At 49.8% G+C, this 13854-nt stretch overlaps 2 protein-coding genes across 3 annotated transcripts; both read right to left on the minus strand.

Annotated features, from left to right (window-relative positions):
• Window positions 1-12: 12 nt before the first annotated feature.
• LOC135809647 (uncharacterized) lies at window positions 13-3295 on the minus strand. Of its 2 annotated transcripts, none has more exons than XM_065323050.1 (2): window positions 2423-3295; window positions 13-1584 (listed from the first exon to the last, which is right to left on the minus strand). In XM_065323050.1, exons 1-2 carry the CDS (start codon window positions 3107-3109, stop codon window positions 460-462), a joined length of 1812 nt encoding a protein of 603 aa, XP_065179122.1. In that variant the 5' UTR covers window positions 3110-3295; the 3' UTR covers window positions 13-459. The 2 variants fall into 2 exon arrangements, with proteins under 2 accessions (XP_065179122.1, XP_065179121.1); XM_065323049.1 differs by having other exon boundaries at window positions 13-1587; window positions 2423-3294.
• Window positions 3296-9235: 5940 nt separating this feature from the next.
• LOC135810496 (uncharacterized) lies at window positions 9236-13450 on the minus strand. Its single transcript, XM_065323987.1, has 3 exons — window positions 10352-13450; window positions 10019-10081; window positions 9236-9529 (listed from the first exon to the last, which is right to left on the minus strand). The coding sequence occupies exons 1-3, from the start codon at window positions 13448-13450 to the stop codon at window positions 9236-9238; spliced, it is 3456 nt and encodes a 1151-aa protein (XP_065180059.1).
• Between the last annotated feature and the right edge of the window lie 404 nt (window positions 13451-13854).

Raw genomic sequence — 13854 nt, forward strand, 5'->3', positions numbered from 1 at the left:
TACACCAATCACTGAAAGAATAGAAAATCATCATTCGAATTTTTGGGCAACGCCCATCTTCACATGCATGGGCACCATATTCACCCAGTAGCAGTAAAAAAACATGAATATTATGTAGCTTATGTATTCGCAGCTGGTCAAACACGAAACTAGAAGAATGCTTGAGGCAAACGGGAGCAAACTTGGGAATATATGCATGTTGGAGCGGAGGAGAGATGCCAGCCGGAGAGGTTGGTGATGACAGCTGTCTACGCATTGTGCCGACCCTGGCTCTGAGTGAATGCAGTGGTCTCAGTGGAGGCATAAGAATCCACTATTGATGCTAACGTTGACTATATTCCAAAAACACGGCGTGTGTGACCGCACGCATGCTGCACTTAAAGCATGAATAGCCTGATGTCAGAAACACACAAACGGTAAAGCCTACTAAAGGCAGTGCAGTGGAGAGATTGACGACATTCAGGCAGTATTACGTGGTATGTCAAACACATCCTTGTTGCGGTAGAAGATTTTGTCGGTGAAGAACTCTAGGAGGCGTGTCCGATAGGCGATGCTGAACAGGATGAGCAAAAACATGATTGCTCTGTCGCTGTCATCGTTGCGGAAATTTGTGCCCGATGTAATGTTCTGGCTGCCGTAGCCTCTTGTCACTGCTTGCATGGATACCTTCATACCGTCGAAGATCACGGAGAAGCCTTGATCAAGAACATAGATGAGCAGAGTCAGCGTGTACATCGCCTTCATCCACTTCAAGTAGAAGCGTGTGCGCGGGATGGTGAACGGTTTGGCGTAGTTGAAGCCGCAGACGACAACAAACGCCAGCGTCTTGTCCAGAATGCTGAACGCACGGCCGGCAAGGACCCACGCATGCACCTTCTCCAACTCCGGGGAAACGTCGTTTGATACCTTGTTGCGGTACGCGTCGCGCAGGAAGCGGCCATCGTAGACCAGCGACACGCCAAGCAATACCAACTGAGTCCAGAAGTACTTACTGGCCTTGAGTCGACTGAAGAGCATTCGGCACGCTGGTATCTGGATCTGCTGCGCATTTCGGCCCAAGAAGACACAGAGCAGTACTGAGTTGAGCACACTGGTGCCTATCCACATTGCATGAATGCTGGAGAATGTCGGCCGGTGCTGCTCTGCGTTGCGTGTTCGATTATAATTCGCTCTTTCCGTCTCTACAGCCACTGTGACATGTGTCGGTGTTTGGCTTGGCAATGTTTGTGAATGCTTTGATTGTCCTGATGGGGATGGTGGTCTCAATGTGGATATGTCTCCAACATTGGAAACTGTAGGAACCGAGGGAACGGCCGTGGCCAAGGTGTTCGGTCGCGTCGTGACAGATGTGACCTGCGGCTTGTTTGGTGTTATGCGGCGCGCTGGCCGAGCTCTGCTAGGACTCCCTACAGGACTGGCAACAAACAGCACATAGACGCACTCGGAGCTGTCTTCTCCCAGCTTGTACACACACGTGAAGCCCACCACCACCAGCGCCACAAACAGGGCACAGCGCACCAGCATGAGTGCCGTATAGGTCAGCGAGGTACCGTAGAAATAGCAGCCGTGCACCTTGGACGCCTGCTGCTGCACGAGAAAACCAAGAATGACAGGAGAATGGAGCAAGATGAGTTTTGTATACCTGCAATGTTCATCAACAGCCGCTTTGGTGATTGGCCCACTAGTGACGTTGTATGCCAGTTCACTGGGACTCTGGCCCATCCCCAATGAAAAGTATGTGATTCAGAGTGAGGGACATTTCGAAGTTATGGGCAGTGACAAGTCCAGTACCGACCAGACAAGAGAGGTATGAGTGTAACGTAACCTTTAGCATATCTCTGATGTACCCCGATATACATGACTTGCACTCCGAAGTAGGACCAGTAAAAACCTAGCTGCAGTGTGGCTTGCAGGATCAGAGTACGAGTCGCACTGCCAATAATAAAAGATGGATACGTTTCATCCATGTGCTCACATGATCGACGTGTACTTGAAGTATGAACAAATGAAGTTCAACTCGGATGGAGAGCCAAGGATTATTTATAAAAAGTAAAACGGATCAGTTAGTTGTAGAACGTCAGTACCGTCGGTCAGTGTCGTGCAATGTTATCGCATGAGCTGACTGTTTAGTAACTGGTGGTGTTAGTGGACATTAGTGAAACTTGTAGTTCCTTGGTCCTTTTTTTACTTTTTATAAATGAAGTTCAGTTTGCCAATGCTCATATAGAGATCATTTTGGTTTCATATCCTACTGGGAGATCACCGTGAGATGGCCTTGATCATTGAGGGTGGTAGAGTTCCTACCGATGCGGTCTGAAAACTCAGCCTGACCGGGATACCTTGAATAATATGAGAGATCATCACCCAGACAAAAGGATCAAAATAATAATGTAGATCTACAGAAATGACACAGTGAGTTTACCTTCGTCAGAAGCTGTGTTGTACTTGAGTCCTGTATACCGAACTTTGCCTTGCTCGTACGCGGAGCTTCGCCGTCCGCTTCTTTGTACACCAGCTCCCACTGCGGATTGCTGCCGGAAGCAGCACAGAAGCCGTAGTCTTCTTCTTCGCCATCCTCCGCCTCGTCGGCGCCGCTGCCGGCCTGCTGTTTCTGGTGGCATGGCGTCGTGCTATTGATACTCTTCGAGCCATTACTGCCATTAGCAGTCCCTGTCACATTGCATGTCGAACTACTCGGTGCTGTCGACCCATAGCCGCCTTTCGGTTGAGAAATCGGCTCCTCGTAGATCTCCTGCTCCTGGTCCGCTTCGGCATAAATAATTCCTGGCTCCGGATTCGTGAAGAATCGAGACTGGGCAACGCTTGGGAAAACAGAGGACTTTGCTGATCGAGGAATGGGCTGCGGCTTTCGCTTGCTAACGCTTGCGGTGGATGTGGTGCTCTGGCGCTGGCCGCGTGTCAACGACGGGAACGGGTCATTAGGCCTGCAGCTGGTGTGTCTTTCTGAGCGCCTGCTGCTGCTGCTTTGTCGACCACCGGGGAACGAAAAATAGCTGTTGTCCACCGGTGTTTGATCAGTGACAGTAGGTTCATTACCACTCACTCCTCCACCGGTCTGATGATTGTCCTGAGGCATGCGATCGCCCATGATGGCTTGGCAGATTTCAAGCTACGAGAATCAATTATTGCCACGAGGTACTACCGATGAGAGGCTAAGGCGTTCCGAGGAGAGGAAGCTTGTATCGACTTTGGAGCTTGGTCGTCCGAACTAACTTTCAAATTCCTCGATCGCTCAGATCTCGCAATGGCAAGTCGCCTGAATCACCAATAGCACTACATCGGCGATCGATCCCCACCCACCTATGAGAGCTAGAACTAGAACTTACTTGGCACATATCGCCGAATAGCACATCATGTACCACCGCAATCAGTTCCGGAAGTCAACACGTAAAACTGGACCAGCAGAAGGTCAAGTCCGAAATTTCTGGCGCTGGCTTTACTAAATCATAAAATGTAAGTCGACCTCGCGCGTCCAGCAGGTAGATCTACACCGGTACATGTAATATAACCGGCCAGTTCGGAACTGTGGCATATCATTACGTATCGCGCGTGAACATTGACAATGGAGAGGATGTGCACGTTATTTCTGACGTGACGCGCAATTTCACGTCAAATTTGGCGTAAAACTCCCAATTTCAAGGTGTGTTGCAGGTCTCTTGGGTTGTTTTCCAGCCCCCGAACTAATAACGCGAGCTGAACTTTTGCGTCACGTCAGAAATAACGTCTCTCTAACTGTACTAGTATTCCATGCTAACCAATAGTAGCAATGCGAGCCTGGTGTCACTCCTCACTGATCCCCCCTTTCATGCCTGGCTTACAGTTTCCGGAACAACAAAGATAGGTGCTAATGAGTGGCAAGTCGAGCATTACTGGAGTTTGACTTCCCTGTGCACATCATGCAGGAGCTGAGGTGCGAAACAGGATCCTCATACCAGCGCTTACAGTACATGGAACGTCTCTGAAGTCCACTGCTCTGGTCTGCTTCCAGAGGGAGTGTGTTTTCAACATGCTGCCAGCATTGCTGCACGTTTTGCAAGCACATGACTAGTGGTAGGCGTGTGTGCAGTTGCAGGGCCTAGGGAAGTGTGACTGGGAAGGAACTAACCCACTTCAAGGAAGGTATGTTGGTCACTAGCATCTCTAGTAGCGGCGTCCACACCGGATACAACAGAAGTAAATGTCAGTGATTTCACTACCAGAGACCAGGATCAACCCAGCATAGGGCTTGAAAGTGCTACGTCACAGCATAGCAACAATTTCAAAAATTCAAAAACTGGATCCACTTGGATCCAGTTTTTGTATAGATCCAAGCACATTTCAAGCGGTCTTACCCACAGCATGGTGATGTAGCCAGTGAAACTGACTGATTTGGGTACTGGGGGCGGGGTTACAACTGGTGGCGAATAAAAGTCACACCTGCATGCGACATGAGTGGGTTGCTATGCACCCACATACTTAGGCAATAGCAAAGTCACACCTTAGTGGATCCAAAAATAGAAATCTGATGTCAACTTACTACTCCCTGGCCGTTTTGACGTCATCACTTTCAAGCCCTATTGGGCTACCATGCAGTACTGGTGGTACAGTCAACTGTTACTTTGCAGTTCGCACGACTGCAGATACAACGACAATTCGCGAATAAGGACAGAATATCATGCCCAGAGCAAAGCCTAGAGTCCATTCTACCCTAGCCTAGAGTCCATTGTATACATTATAATGAGACTTCGGGTAACTGTTATAACGATACTTCGCGAATAAGGACACTTTTCTGATGCCCGGCCGAATGTCGTTATACGCAAAGTATATTAGTTGACTGTATAACAATCATTCAAATAATAATTACATGTACATGTACATGCAAGGTAGTAGCAGCATTCCACAGACTCTTATCTGGCCTGCTTGCATCATCATCATCATCATCGTCATGGAATAGCCTCTTGTACGGGCAAGCAAAAACGCAGTACATCAAAATTCAATTAGAATGAAAAGAGCGGAAAATGAACACAAAGTGCACTGGAACTCAATATGAAAAGGAACGCAAAGCACATGATCATGATCATCATCATGATCATCATCACCATCATCATCATCATCATGTAGATCTACCTGAATTGCTAGCCGCTCACTGTAGACCAACCAGCTGCACGTATACGCGTAGTACACTAGCAGCCATCATCGGATCGCGGAACCGGTGTGGTGTTTCCAGCATGCGCACAAGCATGCACCGCACTCCTCAGTATAGAGCTGATAATGGTAACTAGATCCTAATGTTTGCGCGTTCCCCTCCTCACCTAGCTACCCCTTGTTTTTAGGCAGCCTGTTGTGGACCACAAGTTGCATGATAAATTGATAATCGTTGTTTGTAACTCTGCCACTTTCCTCTCTCTTTCTCTCACACACACACACACACACCAACAGACCGACACACACACACACACACACACACACACACACACACACACACACACACACACACAAATGCATGCACACATATGCACACACACACACACACACACACACACACACACACACATACACATAATACACACACACACACACACACAAACACACACTGTCTCTCACACACTCACTCTTTCCCCTCTTTCAGAGGCTCTCTTTCTATCCTGAGCCACAGAGTTTACAGTCTTGGTACATCCCTCTCAATACAGATGTTTTGGTTGTATCATTCACTGAAGGTCCACCAGAACTACATTACACAAACCAAGATGCCAACATGCTACAGAGCATTACAGAAGGAAACGTGTTAGTGTAGCACAGCTGTACCTTGCCTACATGCAGTACTGTAGACAACCACCGATCAGAGTAACAGAATGAGATGTCGGGATGGGTTCAGTTTACAGACTCCCAGGCTCTACACACACACTGTATACAGACAGTGAGCAGGTGGTTGCCGCATGTTCCACAGAGCATAGTGATATACGGCACCACATGACTTACTGTACGTGTTAGCCTGCTCACCATTAATTTTGTGCAAGTCCTTTCACCATAATTCACTAATAAAACAGGATGTCACGTGGCAATCACGCGGTCATGCGGAACATTTTTTGAAGCCTGCTGTAAGGTTGCTGCTCTCTCCAACCCAGCTATTGTATGACGTACATTGTATGCATGCACAGTTTGAATACCTTCACATTCCAATGCTGTTTTCAGCACATCACTCTTCACTGGTTTTATTAGCATCGGAAAACGCGAAGGAGAGCACCCATTGATGTCCTGGAACAGGAACTAGTTGCCAAAGAGCTTTAGCAATCTCACAGCGCCAAGTTAGAAGTCCTCCTCTTCACCTGGACGTCGGATGTGAAACACTGGATGCCTAGCCAGCGAAAAGCTGGTTTTGAAGTCCTTGATCCACCGCAAGCTTTGTGGCATCAGCAGAGCCATGTTGAGGATATGAAACAGCAGTGATAGACACAAACCAAGGACAGCCAGGAAAGACATGTTGAATGATATGTACGGCGAGAACGAATGATGACCCTCCGTTGTCCAGCGGTACATCCAGGCATCCTGGCAGCTGTTTGGTGTGGGCAAATGCTTGACGTTGGAGAAAGCGTCCTTCCAGTGCCCACGATTCGTGCTGCACGACACGCTCAAGCCGTGCAGTAGCAGCGCCAGCACCCAGATGTAACAGGGCACTGTGAGCCAGTGCCACACTGTCTGTATCAGCGATAGGAATGTCACTTGGCTCAGCATCCTCAGTCGATAGTGCAATGTGTCTATTCCCACCAGAATCATCGCCATCAGCATCTGAATGAGAAGGAAGCCCAGCAAGGCCACTGTCGCACTATCATTGCCACCGGAGGCGAATGTGCGAAAAGGCACTCCGGGACCATTCCGGCACTCAGTGACATCTCCTGTGAATGTACCGAAGAGAATCGACCTGGCTCCTTCTCGGCCAAACGAGCAAATATCCAGATCTACTCGTAACGCGTTTGTAGCATAGTATGCCATTCCACCGCCAAGGCATACCCCAAAATTGGTCATTATTCTTTGACCGAGGATGTATGCATCCATCTCCGGTCTCCACGCCATGTCACAATCCGTCTCATCTGCTACACACCGAAACTAGTTACTTGCAGACCCTGAAAAACAGCAACGATCAATTGGGATCTAATCCAATGACCTATTCGTTGCGTCGTGAAAGCAGACGATGCGCAATGCCAGCACAGCAATGCCCTGCATGCATGCTCTACACTGATAATGAACCTCCTCCTGCCCGTCTTGTGAATAGTGAAGACTTGAAACACTTTTTAGTTGGGTTCAAAAACTGAGTTCAGCTCAGAACCACCTCGCCTCGCTCGACTCTCGAGTCGAGGTTTGGATTTCTTCTGAACTGCGATCAAAGTTCTTGACCTTTGAGCTCTCCTGTCCTTCGACTGTACGAGTCCGACTTCGACTCGTTCGAAGGTTCGTCGACCATCAATCATCGCATTCATGCATCATGCATGCATATGCGCATCGACGTCATGACTGACTCGAGAGTACTCGAGTGCAGGGAGTCGTGAAAGCCCAGGGAGTCGTGAAAGCCCGGGAGAGGACACGGGATGCGCGCACGCGGACGATGTTTGCCTCGGCCAGAAAGTGAAGCACGCTAGGTAGGGTAGGTATAGGCCGGCGCGGCCGGATCTGCTCGATCCACGGCGCTGTGCTCGTCTTCAGCAGTTCAGGGCAGAGAGTCCTAAAATACCAATATTTTACAACTCGTTGTTGACACCAGTATCCGAAACTGGTGGCGAAGGAAGCATAAACATGATTGTGTGTCTGTCTGTCAGACTCAGTACACATGGTACAGGGGGTGGGGAGTTGAGTGTGTGTGTGTGGGGGGGGGCGTCTTCAGCAGTTCAGGGAATCAGGGCAGGGAGTGCTAAAATACCAATATTTTACAACTCGTTGTTGACACCATTATCCGAAACTGGTGGCGAAGGAAGCATAAACATGATTGTGTGTCTGTCTGTCAGACTCAGTACACATGGTACAGGGGGTGGGGAGTTGAGTGTGTGTGTGTGGGGGGGAGGGGGGGGGGGGGGGGAGAGGCGTGTGTACATGTATGTGCACATGTGCTTGTACTTTCGTGTGTGTTTGTACAGTGTTTGTGTGTGTGCACGCGAGTGCGTGCGTGCGCATTTTTGTGCACAATTCCGTTATGAAGTACAAATGATAGGTTTACCTTTTGTACACTCGCCAAGACTTCGGTTAGATTCACTGAGAACCTTTCTGGCCAACCTGGAGGCTGAGCCTTCCATTTCCTAAACGGCTAAAGTCACCGCGTACTCAGTATACGAGTAGAAAAGTGTTGAAATTATCAAGATTTATAAATAACGACCTGCAACCATGTACAATGTAGATAGATAGGGAACACACATTGATTGTTTTTAAAAGAATCCAGGCAATATCATGAATCATGGAACGAGAGTTGTGGGAGAACTGGAGCTATCTAGTCTCTCTATCACCCCTCTTCACCCAACACAACACACCAGCGCAAACGGCAGCCTCTTGGTGGAAATGTATGAATCACGAAAAATGCAAGTTGGAAAAGGAGAGAGAACAAGAAAAGAACAACAAGAAACCAAAATCACGAGCACTTCGGCCAGGAAAAGACACGTCTAAAACATGGCGTCCAACATGGCGACAGAGCAACCGATAGAGGCCCGTCGTGGCTGAAGCTGCTATTGCAGCGACAGCCATCACGGCCACCATTGAATGCAGAAAATAGATCAGAAAACGAAGTCGAGCAACAGCAACTCGAACGAAGCAAAGAAAACAACAAGACTACGCGCAGCAAGCAAAGGCATAGCGATGACATCATTAGTCACGCGTGAACACAGAATCTAGCATGCGCATGCAGCCTTGCAGGCGCTGGCGAAATAAATAATGAAGTCAAGACACAAATAAATAACACAACGATCGACGAGCGATCGTTGCAGGAAAACAATTACAATTCAAATATACTACTTCAAGGAAAGATGAGAAGTGAAACGACTAGCACTAGAAGAAATAGAATAGAATATTATAGAACAAGGACAATGGAAGCGGACTACGGATGAAGCTACAATGAGGTAAGAGGCATGACACACTGATGACAGATGTCACCACAACAAATACATAATCGTAATGTTTGTCTACACACACATTGTATCGTCACACTACACACATTGTCATATTGTCACACCTCCCCCTGGTGACATCACGTCAACAGTTAACTACGGTAACGAACAGGAGGAACGAGACCAGCACGGTTGCGAAGACGATGACCACCAACTTGAAGTGGTTGGGCTGGCACATCAGAATCAGAATCACTAGTACTTGAAGCACATGCATCATCATACTCAGGCACACTCACACTTGACGGCTTAATTAGATCAATATTGACAGTCTTCATCGAATGTCGACCATTAGTGTCACGAACAATTACAACAGTTGATGGAGACAAGACACTATCAACTGTCCATCCAGACTCGTACGGCGCTGTTCGCTTCTGGCGGCGATCTCCCTGCCGCAACATCACCGTGGAACCAACACTGTAGGGGTTCACACACCCAACAGGCTGAACAAAATCAGCAGAGGACAACTCACTTTCTACGTAGTCTCGCACAACAGCCGCTTTACTACACAAGCTATCCACCCATGCACTGGGGGACATGTCACAACGCTCATCGTCCACAATCAAGCCATGAGGGACCCAGCCACACATGGCTTCACTTGGGGAAACACCAAGCGCAGAGTGGGGACGAATACGATAATAGTACAATAATACATTCAAAGCAGACACCCAATCGTCGGATTCGTGCACAATCTTGCGAATTAAAGTCAGCAAAGTCCGGTTAAAACGCTCTACACCACCTTGACTCTGCGGATGACGCACTGCGCCATGTCGCACCTCTACACCAAATGCATCATACAAAGAGGAAACTACCTGATTGACAAATTCTGTTCCATTGTCACAACGTACAACTGCTGGGGCACCCCAGCGGGAACATACATCCACAAACGCAGCTGCTACAGACGGACCATCATGGCGAACCAATGGGACCACCTCGACCCACTTAGTAAACATATCGGTACAGACAAGAACACAATGATACCGGTGGCTTCTATTTGGGCCCAACTCCAGGGTATCGAGCTGTACTACATTCCACGGACCAGATGGAATAACCGGACGTGTTGGCTCAGCAACAGGCCCACGCTTCGAATTAGCAGCAGCACACACATCACACGACTGAATCAACGACTGACAAACAACAGCCATATTTGCAAAATAACAACTCGCACGCAACAGCTTCCATGTGGTCTCCCAACTGGAATGACCGCTCACAGCATGGGCACGACACACCACTCGCTGCTGCAATGACTGAGACACAACTGGTACAACACGCACATCATTCGGCGGTACCTTCACACTACGATACAAGTAACCATCATCAGATACAGACAACTGAGACTTCAATTTCTTAAATACCGGGTCGGAAATCTCACGACCATGACGCACAGACTCAATCACACTAACAACAACAGGATCAGACTTCTGCGCATCAAGAATGTCCTGTAACACAATAGCACTCACAATCTTCGGGGGTGCAGAGACGGCAGCAACTACATCTGGCTTGGCTGATTTCTTCCAGCAGCGGATGAACAAATCTGGGACACGCGTCAGCTTGTCAGCCTTGTTCTGCTGGGACGGTACCCAATCAATGGTGACAGACAGCTTCGCGGTCGCGACAATGTCGTCGATGATGTTTAGTCGTCGGCGAACCAACACTTCGTTCAGACCGGACACCTTGACACGCCGCTCATTGTTCAGGCACGACTTCACCCAGCCGTACACGGTCTTGGAATCAGTGACAAGACGGATGTTGCTGGCATTCCATTCGACTGCCGTCGACAACCCACGGATTACTGCTTCCAATTCTGCGATGTTGATATGCTTCTTCTCGTCGGCATCGCGAAGCCAAGACTTGTCCTCCATGACTTCACCACCAACTTCGGCAACAATGCCATATGCGACATCAGACGCATCGCACCACACGGTGAGCTGCTGCTCGTTTACTGACGCATTCCACACGCCTGTGGCCGGATCCTCATCTTGGACGCGACTTGCTAGTTCGGCACAACAGGTTACCACATCATTGGGGACGTCATCATCCCAACCACCACCATCACGACACGCTAGGCGCTTCAGAAAGCTGCAGGCAGGTCGCAGCCACGAGCACACGGGATAGTGCGATACCAGTCGGCCGCACCACGAGAATACACCACGCTTGGTCAGCTTGCCACACTCGAGACTCACTCCGTCTCGGCGCTTCCAACGGGTTTGACCATCTTGGCCCGTAAACAGCTGAAGTCCAAGTACTCGGGCGGAATTGGCGGGCTCAGCTGGCTTCGTGCGCAGGCCATAGCGCTCGAGGGTATCCGCAACAGCCTTTGTCTGCGGTTTCGGGACGTACAGATCGTCAACGTAATTGTCAACACCATCGTGATCGCGCGTGCACCACTTGACTATGACGTCCATGAACTTCGGTGCAACACTTAACCCGAAAGCCATGCGGGTCATCACGTACAGCTTTCCCTTCCATTTCACGCACTGATACCGTAGCAACTCAGGTGACATACGGACTTGCAGATAGGCCTTTCGAATATCCAACATCTCATACTCGTTGGCATCGTGCGTACGCCACTCACGCAACTTCTCGCCACACACGGAGGCATCCATACCGGGCTGAGACACGAGGGCACGGTTCAGCGCACGGTAGTCGAGGCAAGGCCTAACAGGTGTAGTAGGCTTGTGCTCCTGGCTGACTGCAAGCCATGGCAGAATTGCAGCAGGAGCTCCGTGTACCTCTTCATCATGCTCGATGAGCCATCCGTTACCGATCCAGGAGTCCACTTCTTGCTGGAACAGCTTCTCCTGATCATCGCTAAGTTTCCGGGGGTACTCCCCAATGCCGCTGCCGATGCGTCCGGTAGGTGGCTTGTCGTCCTTCCACCTCCATGCTGCCTGCCAACACTGCTCAGCTGCTAGCCACTTTATCTGACCATCCTCGACAGATAGCGTCACGTCCTCACCGTCTTGCACCACGCTAACATGCCGAGACGGGTGCTGATCCGGCGACTGCAGAGCATCACTAACGACAGACGACACAGGCTCAGGGTCACTGGCGGTTGACGAACCAAACAACACGGACCGCAGATCACCTGACTCAGAGTACTGCAACCTGACGCCACCGATGGCACGGACAAGGTCAGATCCCAGCAACAGGTCAGCATTAATAACCGACAGCTCAGGAACTACAAACGCAACAACACGGGTAGGCGGCAAATTTACGGGTCCATCCAGGCGACGAATCGTTAGTGAAATTGACCCCGAAATCGGCAGGGCTTCGCCATCCAGGGCGAGGAGCTTCTCCTGCTTTACCGCCGACACTTGGCTGCACATCTTAGCCGCACGTATAAAGCCAGACGACACTAGCGTGCGAGCCGACCCGGTGTCCAGCATGGCCTCTCCACGGCACCAGTCATCCGGCTTGGCCGACTCCACGTCCACATAGATCCTCGGCAAGGGGGCAGCTTCAGTGGACACCGCACACAGGCACTTGTCACTGCTACTATGCGACGTACCAGCAGCCGCCACACGTTCTGCTGCCTTGGCTTCTCGCCACTTCCTTCTCTCAGGGCACGCTGGCTTTGCATGACCAGGCTGATCACAAAAGTGGCACACTACTGGTCCACTGAAACGGGGCTTCTGCTTCTTCTTGAACTCTGGGCAGTTACGCTGGACATGCCCAGGCTGGTTACAGTTATAGCAGACAACAGTACTGCGAGCTGGTCGGTGTACACCTCCACTGTAACTACTGGTACTGGCACTAGCAGAAACGCTCTGGCTGAACCTGCTCGTGTACCGAGCATCGGTCTCACTGGCTCTGAGCGCACGCACACGCTCTAGACACGCAGGTATCGTCAGCTCTTGGCCAGCCAGTGACATTCTCAGCTGGCGGCCAAATTCGGGCTGTAGGCCAGCGATCAGTTGCTCGATCACGATCGGATCCTTGCTGGCGGTACCACCCGGTTTGTGCCCCGACAGCGCTGCATAACGCTGCAAATCGGCCACATACGCGTCGACACTTTCATCCACACGCAAACAACGGCGCTTGAACAAATCATACGCTCTGGACGGCGTCACACTGAACGCACTCACTAAAACTTTCTTGACCTCTGCTTGTTTGCTTTTGTCACTCTCTGCCATACGAGAAAACACTCGAAATGCATCGCCCTGCAAATATAAAGGCAGATGTTGCATGCGTGCATCTTCGTCGGACCATTCCTTGGCAGTGGCCAAAACTAAAAACTTTGCCCAGAATTCCTCTAGGTCTTCACCATCCTTGCCAGAAAACGGCTGGACAAGATACTTGGTAGACATGATTCACTCGAGTATTCCACGAACACACAGTAGGAACACACAGTAGGAACTCACAGTAGGAACTCACAGTAAGAACTCTCGTCTCACAAAATAAATAAATCACTACGACACTCGTACTCCGAAAACACTTTCCCGACTCTTTCCCGGCTCTTTCCCGGGTTTCGGCACCACAAAGTTGTGGGAGAACTGGAGCTATCTAGTCTCTCTATCACCCCTCTTCACCCAACACAACACACCAGCGCAAACGGCAGCCTCTTGGTGGAAATGTATGAATCACGAAAAATGCAAGTTGGAAAAGGAGAGAGAACAAGAAAAGAACAACAAGAAACCAAAATCACGAGCACTTCGGCCAGGAAAAGACACGTCTAAAACATGGCGTCCAACATGGCGACAGAGCAACCGAT

This window comes from Sycon ciliatum, chromosome 2 (genome assembly GCF_964019385.1).
Source record: "Sycon ciliatum chromosome 2, ocSycCili1.1, whole genome shotgun sequence".
NCBI lineage: Eukaryota > Metazoa > Porifera > Calcarea > Leucosolenida > Sycettidae > Sycon > Sycon ciliatum.

Bases quoted from the DNA above. Each gene is read 5' to 3' on its own strand.
- LOC135810496 (XM_065323987.1), bottom strand. From the start codon at position 13,450: ATGTCTACCAAGTATCTTGTCCAGCCGTTTTCTGGCAAGGATGGTGAA. The intron at 10,082-10,351 runs GTGAGCGGTCAT...ATGTTTACTAAG, and splicing joins TGGTGTGTCGTGCCCATGCT to TGGGTCGAGGTGGTCCCATT. The intron at 9,530-10,018 runs GTATGTTCCCGC...ATGTTGCGGCAG, and splicing joins TAGCAGCTGCGTTTGTGGAT to GGAGATCGCCGCCAGAAGCG.
- LOC135809647 (XM_065323049.1), bottom strand. From the start codon at position 3,109: ATGGGCGATCGCATGCCTCAGGACAATCATCAGACCGGTGGAGGAGTG. The intron at 1,588-2,422 runs GTAAACTCACTG...TTTCTCGTGCAG, and splicing joins CAACACAGCTTCTGACGAAG to CAGCAGGCGTCCAAGGTGCA.